General features: G+C 39.7%; 1 protein-coding gene across 2 annotated transcripts in view; it reads left to right on the top strand.

The window, feature by feature from the left end:
• The window catches only part of KIF21B (kinesin family member 21B), a 513,509-nt gene that overhangs the window by 183,772 nt on the left and 307,143 nt on the right, over window positions 1-22,594 (top strand). For both annotated transcript variants that reach the window (XM_053706916.1, XM_053706915.1), the window contains exons 15-18: window positions 12,827-13,026; window positions 13,263-13,370; window positions 13,469-13,537; window positions 13,698-13,909. In XM_053706916.1, coding sequence (XP_053562891.1) covers window positions 12,827-13,026; window positions 13,263-13,370; window positions 13,469-13,537; window positions 13,698-13,909 — 589 coding nt within the window. The remainder of the gene's footprint in view (window positions 1-12,826; window positions 13,027-13,262; window positions 13,371-13,468; window positions 13,538-13,697; window positions 13,910-22,594) is intronic.

Genomic DNA, 22,594 nt, shown 5'->3' with positions numbered 1-22,594 from the left:
AACAAAGTTGAAAAGTTTAGTCAGAACCTTACCAGTTGGAGATACCAACATGAGCTAAGTGCAGGTAAGATTCTGTAATTAACTAAGCCACACCCTATACACAGGTGTACATAAGGGAGATGTTTGCTCTTAATCTATAGCATGAGGAAGGGCCCAAGAGGCTCGAAACGTCGCTGTATTTTATCCTAAAATGTTACTTTAATAAAGAAGAAGTGTTTTAAAGAAAAGTGCTGTTGCCATTGTCTACTTTGGAAATTATATATATATATATATATATATATATATATATATATATATATATATATATATATATATATATATATATATATATATTTGATACTTTGTTATTTAACTGGAAAGGGCTGCAAAGTGTTTGTGTATTTATGTGTGTGTATATACTGTATATATATATATATATATATATATATATATATAAAATCAGTGGAGCTCGTTCATTGGTACAGATGGGGAAAAGAAAAAATACCATAATAAAATAAAATATCATTGTAGTGGCACTGGCAAAATTAGCAATAGTCGTTTTGTTTGTCTTTTAGGTTGATTTTTTAATTTATTTTAAATAATAAAAAAAACAACTTGCATTTGCAAAGTTCTCTCAGGCAGGGCGTTTTGGTAATCTGCCCTGTTTTTGAGAACTTTGCACATGCTTCGTCTTATGAGAAGGTCAGTGTTTGCGGGTGTGAGAGTAGTACACTAACGAACATGTAATCTAAATCTACTATGCCTATCATCTTTTCTCCTTTCTGTACTGGGTCAGCCGGAGATACAGGGGAAAGGGGTTACATTGCTGCTCTGATTCCTCCCTGTCCTGTAATAAAACTATTACTGTGATGCTGCAGAAGCGCACATTGAAATCCATTCAAGCCACTGCTGCAGTTTTATTACAGGGCAAGGAGGAATCAGAGCAGCATAGAATCCCTTTCCCATGTGTCTCCGGCTGCTGTGCGTGCTGAAAGATAATGGGAAATAACCCACAGAGAAGGTTAGTGGTGACCCATGGCTGTAGGAGGGGTGGTATGGGTACATGGGTGTCATCATGGGATTGGGTATCCTAGAAAATATTAATAAGATTGAGTCTGCTATATGTCTTTGCGGCTCTAGGGCAGGAGTACAGCTGGGGTGGATGCCATGCATATAAAGAGCTGGCAATGCCATAGGGAAACACTGATTTAAGTACAGGTGCTGTGTTTAAAAGTCTGAGCTGCCCTAGCTTGCCACAGGCAAGATAGTGGCAATATAGTGATAATATTGTTATGGCAGCTCACTTTCTTTCATGTCTCTTTTTTGCCTATTACATAAGATCTACATTGTCATACACACATACACACATGCACACACACATACAGTACATACACATGCACACACGCACATATGCATACACATACAAACACATGCACACACACATACAGTACATACACATACACATACACATACAGTACATACACATGCACACACGCACATATGCATACACATACAAACACATGCATACACACACACTCATTCACTTACACACACACATACATACAAACACAAACGTTAATTCCCTAGTTCCCTTTAAATTTGTTTAAAAAAAAAAAAACAGCGAGCTTAGTGTATTTAATAATGTTTTATATATGTGGAGTCATCTGAGGGGCGTGGCTTTATTTCAAGGGGTGGGGTCAAGCGCCCCACCATTTTCAAAATTCAACAGTTGCCACTGATATATATACATGTGTTTATATGTGTATATATGTATATAAACACATAAATACACATGTATATACACATATGCATATTTATTTACACCCAAACACATATTTAGACATATTTTTTTTTTCATAAGAGCCCTTTGCAGTCAAACACCTTGTCATATACCTTTTAACCCTTATAAAAAAAAGTGTATTAATATTTATATGAATATTTTTATTATAAACTGTATATATGAATGTAGCACTTTATTTTAATGTTCTTATATTGTGTTTGGTGCACATTTATTTTTAGCCCTTACGAGTTTCGCTTACCCGAAGAGAGCAAGTTATGTTTGCGCTGGAGTGCACTCATTTACTTTCAATTTGTAATTACCGCTCAAGTGCGGTCGCAATATTGCTTTAAGCGTGCCACTTGTAATCTAGCCCTATATATATATATATATATATATATATATATATATATATATATATATATATATATATTTATATTTATATTTATAAATAGATATATGGGTGTGTGTATATATATATATATACATATATTTCTTCTATAAGATACGACGAGTCCACGAATTCATCCATTACTTGTGGGATATTATCCTCCTGCCAACAGGAAGTGGCAAAGAGCACCACAGCAGAGCTGTCTATATAGCTCCTCCCTTGACTCCACCCCCAGTCATTCTCTTTGCCGGCTCTAAGCAATAGGAAGGGTAAAGTGAAAGAGGTGATAATTGACACTTAGGAGTTAATGTTTGTGGGCAAACGTTTTTCTAGGTGGGGAGTTAAAGATAACGTTTTTTGATGGCAAACGTTTTGATATTTTGGAGGGTACACATGGCTTCACTTTAATGGGTATATGAACCCACATGGCTTTTAAACCGCTCTGGTGCGGTTAGTGTTAAGGCTGAGAGACATCGAGTGTGATGGACAGGGCCTATTTTCGTGGCTCAGTTGCGCTGTTATTTTTCCCTTGCAAGCAGCAAGCTCCAGCTCCGGTGGGCTTTTCAGGACAGTTTAGGCCTAATCGAAGGGTTAATCCGATTTTGCTGACCCCTGAGGGCAGGTAGGCAGAGGTGCAGAGGTTTTTTTTGTTTAATTATAACATTTTAAGTGCTACGTTTTTTGTCTTAAGGGTTAAGTGTTCCTTTCCTTCTGGGGCAAGCTTAACTGACAGCTTGGGATGCATTTATCATAAAATTTTGATAATTTTATCGTTTTAAAGCGGTTTTGGAAAAATTGTATGCTTTTTTTCTCTTAAAGGCGCAGTACCGTTTTTTCAGATTTTTATTTTTTTTTCAAAATAAAGTGTTTTCAAGCCTGTTTGTGGTCATTACTAGCCTGTTTAACATGTCTGACATTGAGGAAACCCAATGTTCCATGTGTTTAGAAGCCATTGTGGAACCCCCACTTAGAATGTGTCCCTCATGTACTGAGAGGTCTTTACATTGCAAAGAACATATTTTAGCAGATAAAAGTATGTCTCAGGATGATTCTCAGTCAGAAGAGAATTGGGTTATGCCATCTTCTTCTCCCCAAGTGTCACAACCCTTAACTTCCACTCAAGCGACGCCAAGTACTTCTAGTGCGTCTAATTCCTTCACCCTGCAGGATATGGCTGCAGTCATGTCTACTACCCTTACAGAGTTATTATCTAAACTGCCTGGCTTGCAGGGTAAGCGCAGTAGGTCCAGTATTAGAGTAAATACTGAGCCCTCTGATGCTTTATTGGCCATCTCCGATGTACCCTCACAGTGTTCTGATTTGGGGGTGGGGGATTTGCTGTCTGAGGGAGAACTTTCTGATGCAGGAAAGATGTTACCTCAAACAGACACAGATATGGCGGCCTTTAAGTTTAAGCTTGAACACCTCCGCTTGTTACTCAGGGAGGTTTTAGCGACTCTGGATGATTGTGATCCTATTGTCATTCCACCAGAGAAATTGTGTAAGATGGATAAATATCTAGAGGTTCTTACTTACACTGATGTTTTTCCAGTCCCTAAAAGAATTTCGGACATTGTTACTAAGGAATGGGATAGACCAGGCATTCCGTTCTCTCCCCCTCCTACTTTTAAGAAAATGTTTCCCATATCTGACACCATTCGGGACTCTTGGCAGACGGTCCCTAAGGTGGAGGGAGCTATTTCTACCCTGGCTAAGCATACAACCATACCTATCGAGGACAGTTGTGCTTTCAAAGATCCTATGAATAAAAATTAGAGGGTCTGTTGAAGAAATTGTTTGTTCATCAGGTTTTCTTCTACAACCTATAGCGTGCATTGTTCCGGTAACTACTGCAGCAGCTTTCTGGTTCAAGGCTCTAGAGGAGTCTCTTAAGGTCGAGACCCCTTTAGATTATATTTTGGATAGAATTAAGGCTCTCAAGCTAGCTAATTCTTTCATTACAGATGCCGCTTTTCAAATGGCTAAATTAGCGGCAAAAAATGCAGGTTTTGCCATTTTAGCGCATAGAGCGTTATGGCTTAAGTCAAGTCTTGGTCTGCTGATGTGTCATCAAAATCTAAACTGTTGACTATTCCTTTTAAAGGTAAGACCCTATTTGGGCCTGAACTGAAGGAGATAATTTCCAACATTACGGGAGGTAAGGGCCATGCCCTTCCTCAGGACAAGTCGGTTAAAATGAAGGCCAAACAAAATAATTTTCGTTCCTTTCAAAACTTTAAGGGTAGACCCTCTACTTCCGCTCCCGCCACAAAGCAGGAGGGGAATTTTGCTCAGTCCAAGTCAGTCTTGAGACCTAACCAGACCTGGGCCGCGATCCAATAAACGGCGTAGTTTGCGGCGCAAGCGAGGGAACCCGCACCGCCCGTAGTTTCAGCTCGCAACTCGAGCTATCCAATATACCCCACCGGCAGTTGCTAAAGTGCCGTAAGTCGGATAAACTAGCGATGTCCAGAAATAAGCGTAACTACAAATTTCTGGAGTCGCCAGTGACTTACGGCACGTTAGAAACTGCCGGCGCCTACAAAAACTGACTAAAATATGAAATCCCCGTAACTGACTAACACGCCTCCCAAAAGTAACCCGACACGTATACCCCTCTATCCGCAATCCCCCCTCTCACTCCTAACAATAACTATATTAACCCCTAAACCGCCACTCCCGGACCCCGCCACCAGCTACATTAAATGCCTAACCCCCTAATCTGACCCCCTACACTGTCGCCACCTATTTTAAAATGATTACCCCCTAATGTGAGCCCCCTACCCCGCCGCCACCTACATTAACGATATTACCCCCTAATATGATCCCCCTATTTAAACTATATTAACCACTAATGTGAGCCCCCTACCCGGCCGCCACCTATATTATATGTACTACCCTCTAATCTGACCCCCTTACACCGCCGCCACCTATATTAAAATTATTAACCCCTAATCTAATCCCCCTACACCGCCGCCACCTATATTAAATGTATATACTCCTAATCTGATCCCCCTATACCGCCGCCACCTTTATTAAATTTATTAACCCCTAAAATACTAAAATTTCCCTACCCTAAACTAAAAAAGTAATCAGCTCTATTACCAGCCCTTAAAAGGGCTCTTTTACCTTTAATCTGACCCCCCTACACCGCCGCCACCTATATTAAATATATTAACCCCTAATTTAATCCCCCTACACCGCCGCCACCTATATTAAATATATTAACCCCTAATCTAATCGACCTACACTGCCGCCACCTATATTAAATATATTAACCCCTAATCTAACCCCCCTACACCGCCGCCACCTATATTAAATATATTAACCACTAAACCTAAGTCTAACCCTAACACCCCCTAACTTAATTATTATTAAAATAAATGTAAATAATATTATTATTATTAACTAAATTATTCCTATTTAAATCTAAATACTTACCTATAAAATAAACCCTAAGATAGCTACAATATAATTAATAATTACATTGTAGCTATTTTAGGGTTTATATTTATTTTACAGGTAACTTGGTATTTATTTTAACTAGGTACAATAGCTATTAAATAGTTATTAACTATTTAATAGCTACCTAGTTAAAATAATTACTAATTTACCTGTAAAATAAATCCTAACCTAAGTTACAAATACACCTACACTATCAATAAATTAATTAAATAAACAACAAATATCTAAACTAAAATACTGTTAAATACACTAAACTAAATTACAAAAACAAACACTAAATTTAAAAAAAAAAAGATTACAAGAATTTTAAGCTAATTACACCGAATCTAAGCCCCCTAATAAAATAACAAAGCCCCCCAAAATAAAAAAAATTCCCTAAACTAAATTAAAAAAGTAAAGCATTGCCCCAAAGTAATCAGCTGTTTTACCTGTAAAAAAAGAACAACCCCCCCATTACAACCCACCACCCACATACCCCTACTCTAACCCACCCAATCACCCCTTAAAAAAACCTAAGTCTAACCCCCAAGTGGTCCTTACCTGTCCTGAAGACCGGCGGAGAAGGTCCTGTTCCAGGCGGAGAAGTCTTCTTCCAGGCGGCGACCTCTTCTTCTTCCAGGATCCAGCCGGCGCGGAGCAGAGGAGTTGAAGACCGATGACCGCGGAGCTGAAGACCGTCCATCTGGAACCGAAGACTGGCGATGCAGGAACTGAAGATCGGCGACGCTCAGGGCCGGACTGGGAAATCAGACCAGCCCTGGAAATTTGTATAGACCGGCCCAACCCCGCCCCCTCCAACCTAGCCACGCCCCCTCCAACCTAGCAACGCTCCCTCCAAGCAAGCCAACTATGCTCTAGCTGGTTTTCCCCTCAACTCAAATAGATATATACATATATACGTGCTGGCATACATATATACATACTTTCATTGGCTTTCAGAGTGATTGAGGAAGTTGATACTGCAGGGTATATACATATACATGCATACTCATCTACATCTATTCACACACACATATATACATACACATGCATATACATACACACACATATATATATATGTATATATATATACATATATACATACATACACACATATTCATACACGCATACACACACATATTCATACATGCATACACACATATACATACACACATATAGATACATAAATACACACAGTCATACACACATACTGTATACATACACATATTTATACGTGCATACACACATATATAGTGCATATATACATTCACACACATATTCATACATACATTTATACATACATACACACATATTCATACACACACATATTTATACATGAATACACACATATACATATATACATACACACATATTAATACATGCATACACACATATAGATACATATATACACTCCCCACTGCTGGAGGTATGGTCTTTATGTTCAAATACTGTGATTTACTGTTTTATTGGCCCATCATATTTCAAATTATGTTCAGGTAATTTGTACACTAAGGAGCTCTCTCTCTTGCTGCACATAATTGGGCTTAGTGCTTTTTTTGTTCTTTGCCCCCTTCATTTTGCTCCCTTCAATTAAGTTTAATCAAAATGGTCTTCAGTACACAATACTGGAAATATTACAAGAGTTTTAGCTTACATTTTGCAGACTGTATAAAGTATATAGGATTACAAATGGTGTGTTCTGTACAAATTGGAAATTAAACTAGATTAAAGAGAGATAATCTAAAAGTCATTTTTATTAATATTGGCTTCCTTTATATGAATGTGAAAGCCCCTGAGTGACTACTGACCGACCACCACAATGTTGTTGTTTGCTATGCTGCCTTTGCCTCTCTGCAGTGCTCACTCAGGACATTCAGTCAGACCAGTGCTGCACTGCTGTTCTGCTTTGCTGCCATTGCTGGCCTGCAGCCTGCTGTGATGCCTGCGTGTTGCGTGCCTGCTGGCTGCCCCCTGCCCAGTGTCCACTGACAGTGCCCATTGCAATGCCAAATAAAAAAATAAAATTACCAACTTAGTAACTTACTTACAAGTTCCAACTACTCAGAATCAGTTGCCGGCCGCCCGCTGTCCTCCTGAAGTTCCTTCCCGCCGGCGGCCCGTCTCACTCTCTAGTCTAGGTCTCTCTCGAGTCAGGTCAGGTGAGGTCTTCTTGAGTTTCGACTCACTCTCTGTCTCTTCAGACTCAGACTGACTGCTTCCACACAGTCAACGTCGCCTGCACTCTGCACTCACACGTGACCCCACGTGCCGTAGCCGTCCGGCTGCTAACACACTGAGTGACTGACAGTGACTGATGATGATGACGCAACGGCCGCACGCAGCCGCTCTGAGACTCCCTCCACATAATGTCACATCATCACGTGACATCATCACATGGTGCTGGTATAGTAGCCTGGTGGTAGCGGGCAGCTGGGCAGCGCAGGCCGGCAGGGTTAACTTAACAGTACACAACAAAATTATAAAAAAAATACTTAGAAACAACAGAAGTTGAACAGAACTGAACAGTGAACTTAGTAATAAAAATAATAACTTACACGGATCGCCGCAATAGCTTAAGCTGCAATAATATACAGCAGCCATGCCACCAGCCCAGCTGAGCTGCCGGCCGGCATCGCCGGTCTTCAGTTCCAGATGGACGGTCTTCAGCTCCGCGGTCATCGGTCTTCAACTCCTCCGCTCCGCGCCGGCTGGTTCCTGGAAGAAGAAGAGGTCGCCGCCTGGAAGAAGACTTCTCCGCCTGGACCAGGACCTTCTCCGCCGGTCTTCAGGACAGGTAAGGACCACTTGGGGGTTAGACTTAGGTTTTTTTAAGGGGGGATTGGGTGGGTTAGAGTAGGGGTATGTGGGTGGTGGGTTGTAATGGGGGGGTGTTCTTTTTTTTACAGGTAAAAGAGCTGATTACTTTTGGGCAATGCCCCGCAAAAGGCCCTTTTCAGGGCTGGTAATAGAGCTGATTACTTTTTTAATTTAGTTTAGGGTAGGGACATTTTTTTTATTTTGGGAGGCTTTGTTATTTTATTAGGGGGCTTAGATTAGGTGTAATTAGCTTAAAATTCTTGTAATCTTTTTTTTTATTTTTTGTAATTTAGTGGGTTTTTTTTTGTATTTTAGTTTAGTGTATTTAACTGTATTTTAGTTTAGATATTTGTAGTTTATTTACTTAATTTATTGATAGTGTAGGTGTATTTGTAACTTAGGTTAGGATTTATTTTACAGGTAAAATAGTTATTATTTTAACTAGGTAGCTATTAAATAGTTAATAACTATGTAATAGCTATTGTACCTAGTTAAAATAAATACCAAGTTACCTGTAAAATAAATATAAACCCTAAAATAGCTACAATGTAATTATTAATTATATTGTAGCTATCTTAGGGTTTATTTTATAGGTAAGTATTTAGATTTAAATAGGAATAATTTAGTTAATAATAATAATATTATTTAGATTTATTTTAATAATAATTAAGTTAGGGGGTGTTAGGGTTAGACTTAGGTTTAGTGGTTAATATATTTAATATAGGTGGCGGCATTGTAGGGGGGTTAGATTAAGGGTTAATATATTTAATATAAGTGGCGGCGGTGTAGGGGGGTCAGATTAAAGGTAAAAGAGTTGATTACTTTGGGGCAATGCCCCGCAAAAAGCCCTTTTAAGGGCTGGTAATAGAGCTGATTAATTTTTTAGTTTAGGGCAGGGAAATTTTAGTATTTTAGGGGTTAATAAATTTAATATAGGTGGCGGCGGTATAGGGGGATCAGATTAGGAGTATATACATCTAATATAGGTGGCGGCGGTGTAGGGGGATTAGATTAGGGGTTAATAATTTTAATATAGGTGGCGGCGGTGTAAGGGGGTCAGATTAGGGGGTAGTACATATAATATAGGTGGCGGCGGGGTAGGGGGCTCACATTAGGGGTTAATATAGTTTAAATAGGTGGCGGCGGTGTAGGGGGATCATATTAGGGGGTAATATAGTTAATGTAGGTGGCGGCGGGGTAGGGGGCTCACATTAGGGGGTAATAATTTTAATGTAGGTGGCGGCAGTGTAGGGGGATCACATTAGGGGGTTAGACATTTAATGTAGCGGGCGGCAGGGTCCGGGAGCGGCGGTTTAGGGGTTAAACACTTTATTAGGGATTGCGGCGGGGGATTGCGGTTGACAGGTAGATAGATATTGCGCATGATTTAGGTTTTATTTTGCAGGTAGTTTAGGGAGTTACGGGGCTCTAATACTCAGCGTAAGGCTTACTACGCCTGCAATTTGTGGCAAGGTGAAAATGGAGTAAGATTTCTCCATTTTCGCCCCGTAAGTCCTTACGCTGTATATTGGATACCAAACTGCGCGGGTTTGGTATACCTGTCTATGGGCCAAAAAACTACGGCCGAAGGCAGAAATATACGAGCGTAACTTCTAGGTTACGCCGTATATAGGATACCAAACCCGCGCAAAATTTGGCATCACCGGCTTTTGTGGGCGACGCTGCTTATCGGATCGCGGTCCTGGAATAAATGTAAACAAGCCAAGAAGCCAGCGGCTGCTACCAAGACAGCATGAAGGGGCAGCCCCCGATCCGGGACCGAATCTAGTAGGGGGCAGACTTTCTCTCTTCGCTCAGGCTTGGGCAAGAGATGTTCAGGATTGTCTGGGCATTAGAAATTGTGACCCAGGGGTATCGTCTAGAATTCAAAGACTCTCTCCCAAGGGGGAGATTTCATCTTTCTCGTTTGTCTGTAAACCAGATAAAAAGCGAGGCGTTCTTACGCTGTATAGAAGACCTATATACCATGGGAGTAATCTGCCCAGTTCCAAAACTAGAACAAGGGCAGGAGATTTACTCCAATCTGTTCGTGGTTCCCAAAAAAGAGGGAACTTTCAGACCGATTTTAGATCTAAAAATTCTAAACAAATTTCTCAGAGTTCCATCCTTCAAGATGGAAATTATTCGGACAATTTTACCAATGATCCAGGAGGGTCAATATATGACCACCGTGGATTTGAAGGATGCGTACCTTCACATCCCTATCCATAAAGATTATCACCAGTTTCTCAGGTTCGCCTTCCTGGACAAACATTACCAGTTTGTGGCCCTTCCTTTTGGGTTGGCCACAGCTCCCAGAATCTTCACAAAGGTGCTAGGGTCCCTTCTGGCGGTTCTAAGGCCACGGGGCATAGCAGTGGCGCCCTATATAAATGATATTTTGATTCAGGCGTCAACTTACCTTCTAGCCAAATCTCACACGGACATCGTGTTGACCTTTCTCAGAACTCACGGGTGGAAGGTGAACATAAAAAAGAGTTCACTTGTTCCTCTAACGAGAGTTCCATTCCTAGGAACTCTGATAGACTCTGTAGACATGAAGATTTTTCTGACGGAGGTCAGAAAATCAAAGATCTTAACCACTTGCCGAGCACTTCATTCCATTCCTCCGCCATCAGTGGCTCAATGTATAGAGGTAATTGGACTAATGGTGGCGGCAATGGACATAGTTCCGTTTGCTCGCTTACATCTCAGACCACTGCAACTGTGCATGTTTCGACAGTGGAATGGGGATTATGCGGATTTATCTCCACGGATAAACTGGATCAAGAGACCAAAGACTCTCTTCTTTGGTGGTTGTCACAGGATCATCTGTCCCAGGGAATGTGTTTCCGCAGGACAGCATGGGTCATAGTGACTACAGACGCCAGCCTCTTGGGCTGGGGTGCAGTCTGGAATTCCCTGAGAGCTCAGGGTTTGTGGACCCAGGAGGAGTCACTACTACCAATAAATATTCTAGAACTGAGAGCGATATTCAACGCGCTTCAGGCGTGGCCTCAGCTGGCTTCGGCCAAGTTCATCAGATTCCAGTCGGATAGTATCACGACTGTAGCATATATCAATCATCAAGGGGGAACAAAGAGTTCTCTAGCGATGACAGAGGTTTCCAAAATAATTTGATGGGCAGAGACTCACTCTTGCCACCTATCAGCAATATATATCCCAGGAGTGGAGAACTGGGAAGTGGATTTTCTGAGTCGTCAGACTTTTCATCCGGGGGAGTGGGAGCTCCATCCGGAGGTGTTTGCACAATTGATTCATCAATGGGGCACACCAGAATTGGATCTGATGGCATCTCGTCAGAATGCCAAACTTCCTTGTTACAGGTCCAGGTCAAGGGATCCTCAAGCAGTACTGATAGATGCTCTAGCAGTACCATGGTCGTTCAACCTGGCTTATGTGTTTCCTCCTTTTCCTCTCCTTCCTCGTCTGATTGCCAGAATCAAGCAGGAGAGGGCTTCGGTAATCTTGATAGCACCTGCATGGCCACGCAGGACTTGGTATGCAGACCTGGTGGAAATGTCATCTCTGCCGCCGTAGAAACTGCCTCTGAGACAGGACCTTCTCATTCAGGGTCCGTTCCAACATCCAAATCTAGTTTCTCTACACCTGACTGCCTGGAGATTGAACGCTTGATTTTATCTAAGCGTGGATTCTCTGAGTCGGTCATTAATACCTTGATTCAGGCCCAGAAGCCTGTCACTAGGAAGATTTATCATAAGATATGGCGTAAATATCTTTATTGGTGCAAATCCAAAGGCTACTCATGGAGTAAGATCAGGATTCCTAGGATTTTGTCTTTTCTCCAAGAAGGATTGGAGAAGGGTTGGAGAAGGGGTTATCAGCTAGTTCCTTAAAGGGACAGATTTCTGCTTTGTTAATCTTACTACACAAACGTCTGGCAGATGTTCCAGACGTTCAGTCGTTTTGTCAGGCTTTGGTTAGAATTAAGCCTGTGTTTAAACCTGTTGCTCCGCCATGGAGTCTGAATTTAGTTCTCAATGTTCTTCAAGGGGTTCCGTTTGAACCCATGCATTCCATTGATATATTGATAATATCCCACAAGTAATGGATAAATCCGTGGACTCGTCGTATCATAGTTCAATAATATCCCTTTTCTTAAAACGCTAAAAAATGTTTGCACCCTTTATATGAAACCCATGTTGCTCTCTGCGTCTTAAAAGTTTGTGTATTTTTTAAAATGCCTTGTACCAAAGTGAAATTGGATTTATTTAGTTAATTTGATAATAATTATGGACTTATCAAATGAATGTAACAAAATAACACTTAAAACCAGATGTGAGAAAATTATTATTATTATTATCTCCAATTTCACCGTGCACATTTGAATCTTGTAGTAGCTATCTTCTTTCCCGACTGTCTACATTGTTTCATAGGTTCAATGGAGTGTTATACAGAGGAAAAAGCAAACAAGATCCGTGCTGATTATGAGAAGCGGCTACGAGAGATGAACAGAGACTTGCAAAAGCTGCAACTGGCTCAACGGGAACATGCGCGACTTCTAAAAAACCAGACCCGCTATGAACGTGAACTGCGCAAACTTCAGGGAGAACTCAGTGACATGAAGAAAGCCAAGGTGGAGAGCAAGGGATGTGTGTGCAAATCAGGTCACATGTACATCTTTCATACAGTATGTGCCTAGCCTTCTCACCTAACCAATTGTCCTATATCTTTTTTTATTTTGTTCCATAGCGTTACCATTCATTTCATATTTGTTATACATTCGTTTTACTGTATACGTTGTCCATGTTTTGTTTATCTGAGCTCTTTTTATTGGAGAACAACTATTTCTAAGGAAGTTTTTGTCTCTAGTCAGTTTTGATGAAGCAGATGAGGGAGGAGCAACAGAGAAGAAAACTTGTGGAGTCCAAGAGGAACCGGGAGATAGCACAGCTAAAGAAGGAGCAACGTAGGCAGGAAGTGAGTTTTGGAGAAAGAGACGCTAAAAAAAGTATAAAATAAAGTAAAAATCGGAACAACAGATTGGCTATTTGTGATTGCATATTTTCTTTTTACAGCTTCAAATTAGAGCATTGGAGTCTCAGAAGAGGCAACAGGAGATAGTTTTAAGGCGTAAGACCCAGGAGGTAAAACATCATCAGAGGTCTCACTATGTTTAATTTAAATTCACTTGTATCAGACATCAGGTTATGAAGAGAATATTCAGAGAGTTCAATCTTTGCACAGTTTATTCCAATACTTTTGTCTTGCACCTCTACCCTTCCATTCCAACTTTTTTCCTGTCAGGTATCTGCCCTTCGGCGTCTCTCTAGGCCTTTAATGGATCGGTCAGTCAGCCGCATACCCTCTCTCACAGACTCCGGAGCAGAATTGTCCACAAGCACCACGTCCTCAGAGGCAGACAGTGGAGCACGCACTGTGTCCAGCATTGTGAGACAGTGGAACAAGAAGACAAATGGGGAACCTGGACCAGTTACCAACGGGACTCGAACTTCAAGGTAAAACATAACTATTTCCCTATCCGTCATCATCTCCGCTATTAACCCCCTAACCGCCAATACCCCCAAAGATAAGCCTCTCTCTGCTATAAATCCCCTAACCTCATTGCCTCAAACACCTTAACTGCCATTGCCCTCAACGTTGATAAACCCCTCAGCTAATAACCTTGTACCACTAATAATCACCCAGTGCAAGACCCTAAACTTGTGGACCCCCCAGCGAAGGGGTGTTTATCATTAGAGGTAAAGGTGGTTAATAGTGAACTGGGGTTATATTTGGGTGTAATGACAGTTAGGAGTTACAAGCAGAGCAGGGGGGTTTATCATTGGGGTAGTGATGGTTAGGGGGCTTATAGTGGAGAAGTGGGTTTTACAGTGTGGTAGTAGCAGTTAGAGGGTTAATAGCGGAGGTAGGTTTTATTGCTGGGGGCTAATAGCAGAGGGAGACTATTTGTGATGACAGTATTGGCTGTTTAGGGGTTAATAGTTTGCATTGGGGTTAGTGCTGATGTGGATTGTTATCATTCGCTTCATCAGTTAAAACAAGGTATTATAAAGTGATATTCCAACTTTATAATTGTGTGCATTGTAATAAAAACGTAAATGTGGCCAGTGTGCTGATTAGCAGTTTTCCTTATCAGTATGGGATTCTTTAATTCCTAATTCCGCCGTAACTCCAGTGTAGTGAAATTTAGAAAACTTTTCACATCAAACTTGGAGGGCCTGACAAGTGGCAAATTCAACCACTGAACATACACAGAAGCACAGAAAGGCCATCTCTACACGAGTACTATAAAAAAAAAAAATACAATTTATTTCTTCCATTATTAAAAATACATACAGACATGGGGCTGTCCAGTAAGGAACATCTGACACGTTTCACGCCCTCTATCGGTGCTTACTCGCAGACTGCTGTTCTAGGGCTATTATCTCCTTATATACATACTTGGAGATTTTAACCCTTGAACGTATTAGTAAAATTAAAACCAAGTACATGGCAGAGAGCGTGGCTTATGTAAACAATGCAAAACAAAAAATATTTCTATAGTTTATCTAAGAACAGGGTACTTCTAATAGAATATATATACTCATATATATACAGGTAGCCCTCAGTTTACGCCGGGGGTAGGTTCCAGAAGGAATGGTTGTAAATTGAAACCGTTGTAAATTGAAACCCAGTTTATAATGTAAGTCAATGGGAAGTGAGGGAGTTAGGTTCCAGGCCCCTCTCAAAATTGTCATAATACATTATTTTAAAAGCTTTGAAATGTAGACTTTAAATGCTACACAGCATTATAAACCTAATAAAATAATCACACAACACAGAATATATAATTAAACTAATTTAAATGAACAAAATCATTTGCTAAACAGCATTATAAACCTAATAAAATAAAAACACAACACAGACTTCACTTGCATTTTTCTGCAAACAGTTCTTTCTATGCATTCCAATCTGGACTAAGTTATAGACAGGAAGATCTTGTTTCTTTTGAAATCTGCTCGATAGCTCAGGTCTGGTTAAACTGATTAATTTCAGCTTGCTTGGCTTTGCTGCAACACAAGCGGACAGCTCCACCTACTGGTTATTTTAATAAATGAACTGCTTCTCAATGCTTTTCAATAGCTGTCACATGACTGGAAAAAAAGGTTGTTATTCTGAAACGGTGTAAATTGAACCGTTGTAAAACGAGGGCCACCTGTACAGTATATACATCTATTAACTGCATATACAAAAATGTTTCATTTAAATTTTTAGAACTTGTACAAAAAAATCTATACAATAAATGTATTCATAAGTATCCACATAAGTTATTAAAAATGTATGTATGTTAGAGTCTCTCATAATATTTATTTAAACTCAACAGTTATAAAGTACTACTCTATAGCTTTTAACTATCTATGAATTAATTAATATCCTATTCCTGGTTCATACCTTGTAGATATCTAGTTTTTAGCTGTAAAATCTAATACAATTCCTTTCTATCTAATATTGCATTTCTGTCACCTCTTCTAAGGGGCAGTGAGTCATTATTGTAATTTTTTGATATCTCTAACATTCTCTGCCACTCTTACTCTTATTTCTCAAGTTGTTTTACCAACATATTTACATTTACACAAATTTCATTATAGTAAATAAACTGTGTATGTAGTTTTGCAGTTGGCATTGAATTCAATAATATGAATACTATTGTCAACACTGCTTACAAATATATTCCCTTGCTTTATTTTGCACCACATTTACAATCTTGTCGCCAATCTGGTCAAAACAACCTTCTTGTCGTTTTCTTTTCACCAAGCTAGGGGAAATTATTTTTTAAATAATTTTTTTATTGAAGTTAAAGCATATATCATCACAACAAGGACTCGCCCTGAGGCCAAAGTTACAACAAAGAAAATAGAACATTGTCTATACAGAGGTATTATTAAGTAAGCAATATGCATATACATTTCAAATCTGGATATGAAGATAGACAGTATCTTAGGCGAGATGAAATAGAACTTCATTTTATTTTATCAGCGTATGAGCTCCACATTCCAATAGTATTTTACCTAAGATCAAAATATTAGTCTGTGGAGATTTAACATGAGTATCAGCCACTCTTGGGCCGAGCTATATAGGGGGGAGGGGGATATTCAGCGGGTAAGCACCGCTATGCGCATAGGGGAAGGAGGTGGGGGGGCGGAGCCATGTTTAAATGTAAGTAACATAGGGTGCCTGGTATGGGCATAGAGGTGTCCGATCGTAGAGATCTTATGTTATTGGAGTCTAAGTGTTGTCAACGTACTTTACACTATATATGGGACGAAGTGGGGAAGTTACTAATGTCTTCTGTAGTTACATTTAGGCTAAAGAGTAGATGGGTTGCAGAAGGGTTGTTTTAGGTTGCAAAATTTATGTGTCTGTATAAGATAAAGCAGATGCTTTCTTGTCTGGGCTAGTAGCTATTGTCTTAGGAATAAATATCCAGTTATTGGCATATGTCAAGACTTATGTGGTGTCATGTAGCAGACACTCCATCTATCTTAGTACATTAGAGAAATATTTTAAGCATATCTAAGACATAGAAAACATGAGGAAACTATGACAAAACAGACATCATATAGCATAAAAATTGTATATCAATTAGCCAATAAAAATAGATACCTGTAGGTCTAAAAATAGAATTGAGTCTAAATAATACCATACAAAGAATAGAGCATGCTTAGACATAAGAAAGTTACCTCTAAAACAGTAAGGAGCTGCGGACCTATACTACGTGTAGATATAACATATACCATTCCTGATAGGAGTTAATATTAGAATAAGAAGTGACCCAGCAACGCATAGTACTAGGTTGAATATGGACCAGGATGCTAAGGAACACCTAAATACATATTTATAGGCACATAGTATCTAAGGGTCAGATAGACCTAACCAGGTCAAGTAACTGCTATATTTAATAATATCACAAGGCCTTTATTATTATCTTGACTTAAAACGCTATTCAATATAGTCATAGCCATTAGCAATGGAGGCTAAGCGTAGGGGAAAGCAGTTAGAACTCTTCATATAGACAACAATTTTAGTGAACCACAACTCAACCATGTACTTTTAAATCAAGCTTCATCATTAACATTTGAGACCTGAGACTCAGAAATAGCGTTGTTAAGCATGCCACTTGGTATTATATCACTCTGTCAGGGGATGCTTAGGGTTGAAATAACTGGTAGAGGGGTTACAGCAGGAGAAACAATATAGAAACTCAAATCAAGTGTACGGTAGGAGAAGTAGTAAGATGACTGAGCATGCACCAATTAAGGGGTATAATTAAAACAAGGCACCCACTTAGACAGATATCTCTATCACCATGTATGCTGTTAGGTATAGTATACATATCTCAGACCAAGTTCACTAAATAAACTATTATGCTGAGCCGTGTCTTCCCAGTGAACACGGCCCAGCAACGTCTACAATAGCTAAAGGAGAGATTATATATTCTTAGATGAGATGTGGGATGGGGGAGTCATCTGCTAATGTAATAGAGTTTACTTGGGATGGGAGAGGAGATCTTAATGAAGCTGGGTGGGGAAAAGACTGAAATAAGTAGGCAAGCTTAATTAAAGGGTTACTACTTGCATGTGCAATAATCTACTGTAAAGCTTATTATGAAAGGAACTAAGCTGGCTATTATATCTCCTAGAATAATCCTATGAATTCTCCTCAGAGTTACCATTTATATAGAAGCATACTATAGATAAGGAGTTCAACAGACATTAGACATTAAGCAGCACTATTTCTAGAAGTATATATATAACCTAGTAAGGGATAAACTGTGCGCTAGCATAAACAGTGATAAAAGTAGTTGCAGTATTATATAAGCATGTGCAAATGAGCTAATATTTCTACACACTGCAAACAGTAACAGCTGGGTACTTAATATATGCAAAATAGAGAGCTAATCAAAGATATAGATATATGTGAAGCATAGCTAATACTAGGAACTAGAGATTATTACAATATCAGGGCAATCCAGGAACTACTAGTAATAGTCAACCTATCATTAATTATTCATACAATTGTAGTCTAATGAGAGCTAGATATTTACATCATTATACATGTATTAATAAAAGTTGCCTTACTTGCATAGCATAGTTTATACAATCATCAATAGGTAGCTGCTGATGGTATTTCCAGGAACCTGACAAAAGTTCAAAAGTGTGTTTTATAGAGAAACAACTTGCACTGAAGCATAGAAAAAAAACAAAACAATATGTAGAGATATATAAACTTAAGGAGACCTTCAAATATTTGCGGTAGTATCAAGGCTTCCATATTAAAGTTATCTAGCATCAAAGCGGGTCTGTCTCCCCGCCATTACTCAAGGCAAACTGTTGATGATAAAGTAAGAGGGGTCATTAAAGACCAACGTGGCATTCCCGCAGAGGAAAGAAAAGACAATTTTACCTAGGGAGCTGTAAGACTTGGTAGTATATTCTGGGATCAAAGTCTCGTGTCCATTGTCAAACAGGTCAGGGTGAAGTTGGCTGCAAGTAGATAGTAATACAGCCTGTTTTGTCGCTAACAATGTCTCTTGAATTAACCGATGCCTCTCCTATGTAGTTGTAGAAATCTGAGTATAGATGGCTGTTTATTAGCTCAGGGAAGATCAAACATGTAGGAAAATATCCCATCCGACAGTACTGTCATCATCAAAGTGATGCGTAAAAAGGTAGAAAGCTTAATATAGAGCGTTATGTAGTGGCATAGTATCTCATAAATCAAACCCCTGTAGGCCCGGCCAGGAATCACAGAATAGCCCCTCATACACAGCGGGTATCACATAAAGCAAAGGGTGATTCAGCCAATTCCCCTTCTAGGATATAGATCACCATGCCGGACCATCAGATGCAATCTCACATGTCGCCTGAAGTTGCCATCTGTGTGAGTGACCTCCAGGGTCTGCCAGATTCTAGGCTCCATCCGTATCAACGCAGCTATCATCAGGTACTTATTAGACCGGGAAGAGCCGGTACTAGAGCCGAAGTTGCGAAGTACCTCATAGAGCTCTGTGGTCATCTCAGGTCTCATCCCATCTGGGGTTATAGCAGGGAGGACAGCAATTTTCTTAGTGATCGCCGCATCAGACATCTGACAACTCACTCCTCCCCGCAAACTAGCGGCAATACATTGTGTATGTTGGGGCCAGGTAAGGGAGGATATAACAATCCGGTGTATAGATGGCGGCTCTGCAAACTTCTTTCTAGTAGTCAGAGCCTGTGGCCGGAGGTCTGCTCGCTCTGTCCCCACCTCAGCCACTGTAGGTGCTTCTCTATATTCAGAGCCGCAACGGATGGCGCTACTTATGGATTCAAACTGGCTCGTCATGCGTCGGTCTAATTCCATCAGGAGGGCTCTAATTTCTCCATAATCCTCCATTATGTTGGAACAAAGCTGCTCAAGCCTAGCAGTCTAGGAAGCTCCACAGCAGCGGTAGGAGTGCGGTATATAAGAAGATGGTGTAGACCGCGTGGTCTGCGCTTAGGGTTGTAGATCGTTAGTCGCAATAGGCCCCAAGTGACAATGTCACAGAAGTTGCTTCAGATCTCATAAATCTGAATTCTGCGTCCTAAAAAAAGTGATAGTAGTAGCTCCCTTTAAATTCTGTACTCTTTGAGGGTTAAAATGGTTAATAATATGAGCATTTGCCCATGTTTAGTCAAATATAGGGAAGGAGCTCCAGACATACACGTCTGCTCTCCTTGGTTGCAGGCTCCGCCCCCGTCAAGCTAGGGGAAATTAAGCTTGCTAGCGTTTGTGTGTTTTTTTTTTTTTACAAACTTACAATTTGTTTGTTAACATATTTAACGTTTAACATTTTTTCTCCTAATAAATTGAGATTTTTTTTTAGTATGTTATTAATGTCTTAAATTGTTTTGTATATCCCTGTACATTTAGAACCAATTTTGGAAAGTGATTATGTGTGCTTGTTTTTGGTTAAAGGGACACTGAACCCAATCAAATTTTTTCTTTCATGATTTAGATAGAGCATTCAATTTTAAGCAACTTTCTAATTTACTCCTATTATCAATTTTTCTTTGTTCTCTTGGCATCTTTATTTGAAAAAGCAGGAATGTAAAGCTTACGAACCAGCCCATCTTTGGTTCAGCACCTAGGTAGTCCTTGCTGATTGGTGGCTAAGCTAACATTTTTTTGCTTTTTCAAATAAAGATACCAAGAGAACAAATACAAAATTGACAATATGAGTAATTAGAAAGTTGCTTAAAATTGCATGCTCTATATAAATCATGAAAGAAAAAAAATTGGGTTTAGTATCCCTTTAAGCCATCATAATATCTGACTTCTTGTCTAATATTTTCTAGCATGTCTGATGGATAGCCCTGCTTTTCTAAACAATGCTTTAGCTCCAGTGATTGCTGTTGGTAAATTGTATCATTATATGTATTCCTTCTGAGCCTAATGAACTGGCCTTTTAGTATGCCCTTTATCAAATGTTTGGGGTGACTTGACCTTGCATGTAGGATTGTGTTCCATGATGTTGATTTTCTAAATTTACTAGTAATAATTTTGTCATAATTTGCTGTCAATCAGGTAGATTACAAGTTATGCACGCTATAGGGAATTTAACGAACGCAACATAAGTTGCGTTATTTAACCCTCTATAGCGCAGCCATTACAAGTTTTGAAACAGCCAGCTTGTGTGTGCGATACGGGAGTTTTAAGCTCCATACCACACAAAATACAAGCGGTGTCTTGACGTGCTCGTGCATGCTTTCCCTATAGACATCAATGGGGAGAAGGTGTCAGAAAAAACCTAACACCTGAAGGGCGGAATGAAAAGCTCCGTAACGCAGCCCCATTGATGTCTATAGGGAAAAATATGTTAATTAAACCTAACACCCTAACATAAACCCGTCCCCAACATCGCCGCCACTTACATAATGTTATTAACCCCTAATCTGCCGCTCCCAATATAGCTGCCACCTAAATAAATCTATTGACCCCTAATCTGCCGCTCCCGACATTGCTGCCACTATATTAAAGTTATTAATCCCTATTCCCCTGTACCCCAACATTGCCCACACTATAATAAAGATATTAACCCCTATTCCGCCACTTCCCGACATTGCCGCCACTATAATAAAGTTATTAACCCCTAAACCTCTGACCTCCCACATCACTACCACTAAATAAACCTATTAACCCCTAAACCACCAGCCCCCCACATCTGAACAACCTAAATTAAACTATTAACCCCTAACGTAACCCTAACCATAAAACCCCCTAACTTTAACATAATTAAAATAGAGCTTTAACTAGGTAGACTAGATAGTAAATAGTTATTAACTATTTACTAATTACCTAGTTAAAATAAATACAAACTTACCTGTGAAATAAAACCTTAGCTGCCTTATACTAAAACCTAACATTACAAAAATATTTTTTTACAAAAAATAAAAAAAAACCTACCATTACAAAAAATAACAAACAAACGGCTAGATTACGAGTTTTGCGGTAAGAGCTACTTGGTACTAACTTGCAAGTTATTGTCACCGCTCACTTACCTACAGTGCTGTTATTACAGGTTTGCAAAAACCTGGTGTTAGCAGGCAATATTGCAGCGTAAAGCAAAATTGAGCTCCATACCGCACTCCAATACCAGCGCTGCGGTGAGCTGGTTTTACGTGCTCATGCACGATTTCCCCATAGACATCAATGGGGAGAGCCGGCTGAAAAAAAGCCTAACACCTGCAATAAAGGAGCGTAAAGCTCCATAACGCAGCCCCATTGATTCCTATGGGGAAACTAAATTTATGTTTACACATAACACCCTAACATGAACCCCGAGTCTAAACACCCCTAATATTCCGCCCCCGACATCGCCGACATCTACATTATATTTATTAACCCCTAATCTGCCACCCGCCGACACCTACCTACACTTATTAACCCCTAATCTGCTGCCCCCGACACCGCCGACACCTACCTACACTTATTAACCCCTAATCTTCCGTCCCCAATGTTGCTGCCACTATACTAAAGTTATTAACCCCTAACCCTAAGTCTAACCCTAACACCCACTAACTTTAATATAATTAAAATAAATCTAAATAAAAATTACTATCATTAACTAAATAATTCCTATTTAAAACTAAACACTTACCTGTAAAATAAACCCTAAG

This window comes from Bombina bombina, chromosome 3, assembly GCF_027579735.1.
Source record: "Bombina bombina isolate aBomBom1 chromosome 3, aBomBom1.pri, whole genome shotgun sequence".
In the NCBI taxonomy this organism is placed as follows: Eukaryota; Metazoa; Chordata; class Amphibia; order Anura; family Bombinatoridae; genus Bombina; species Bombina bombina.
The sequence above is the reverse complement of the archived record's forward strand: the minus strand, read 5'-3'. Positions and strand labels throughout refer to the sequence as shown.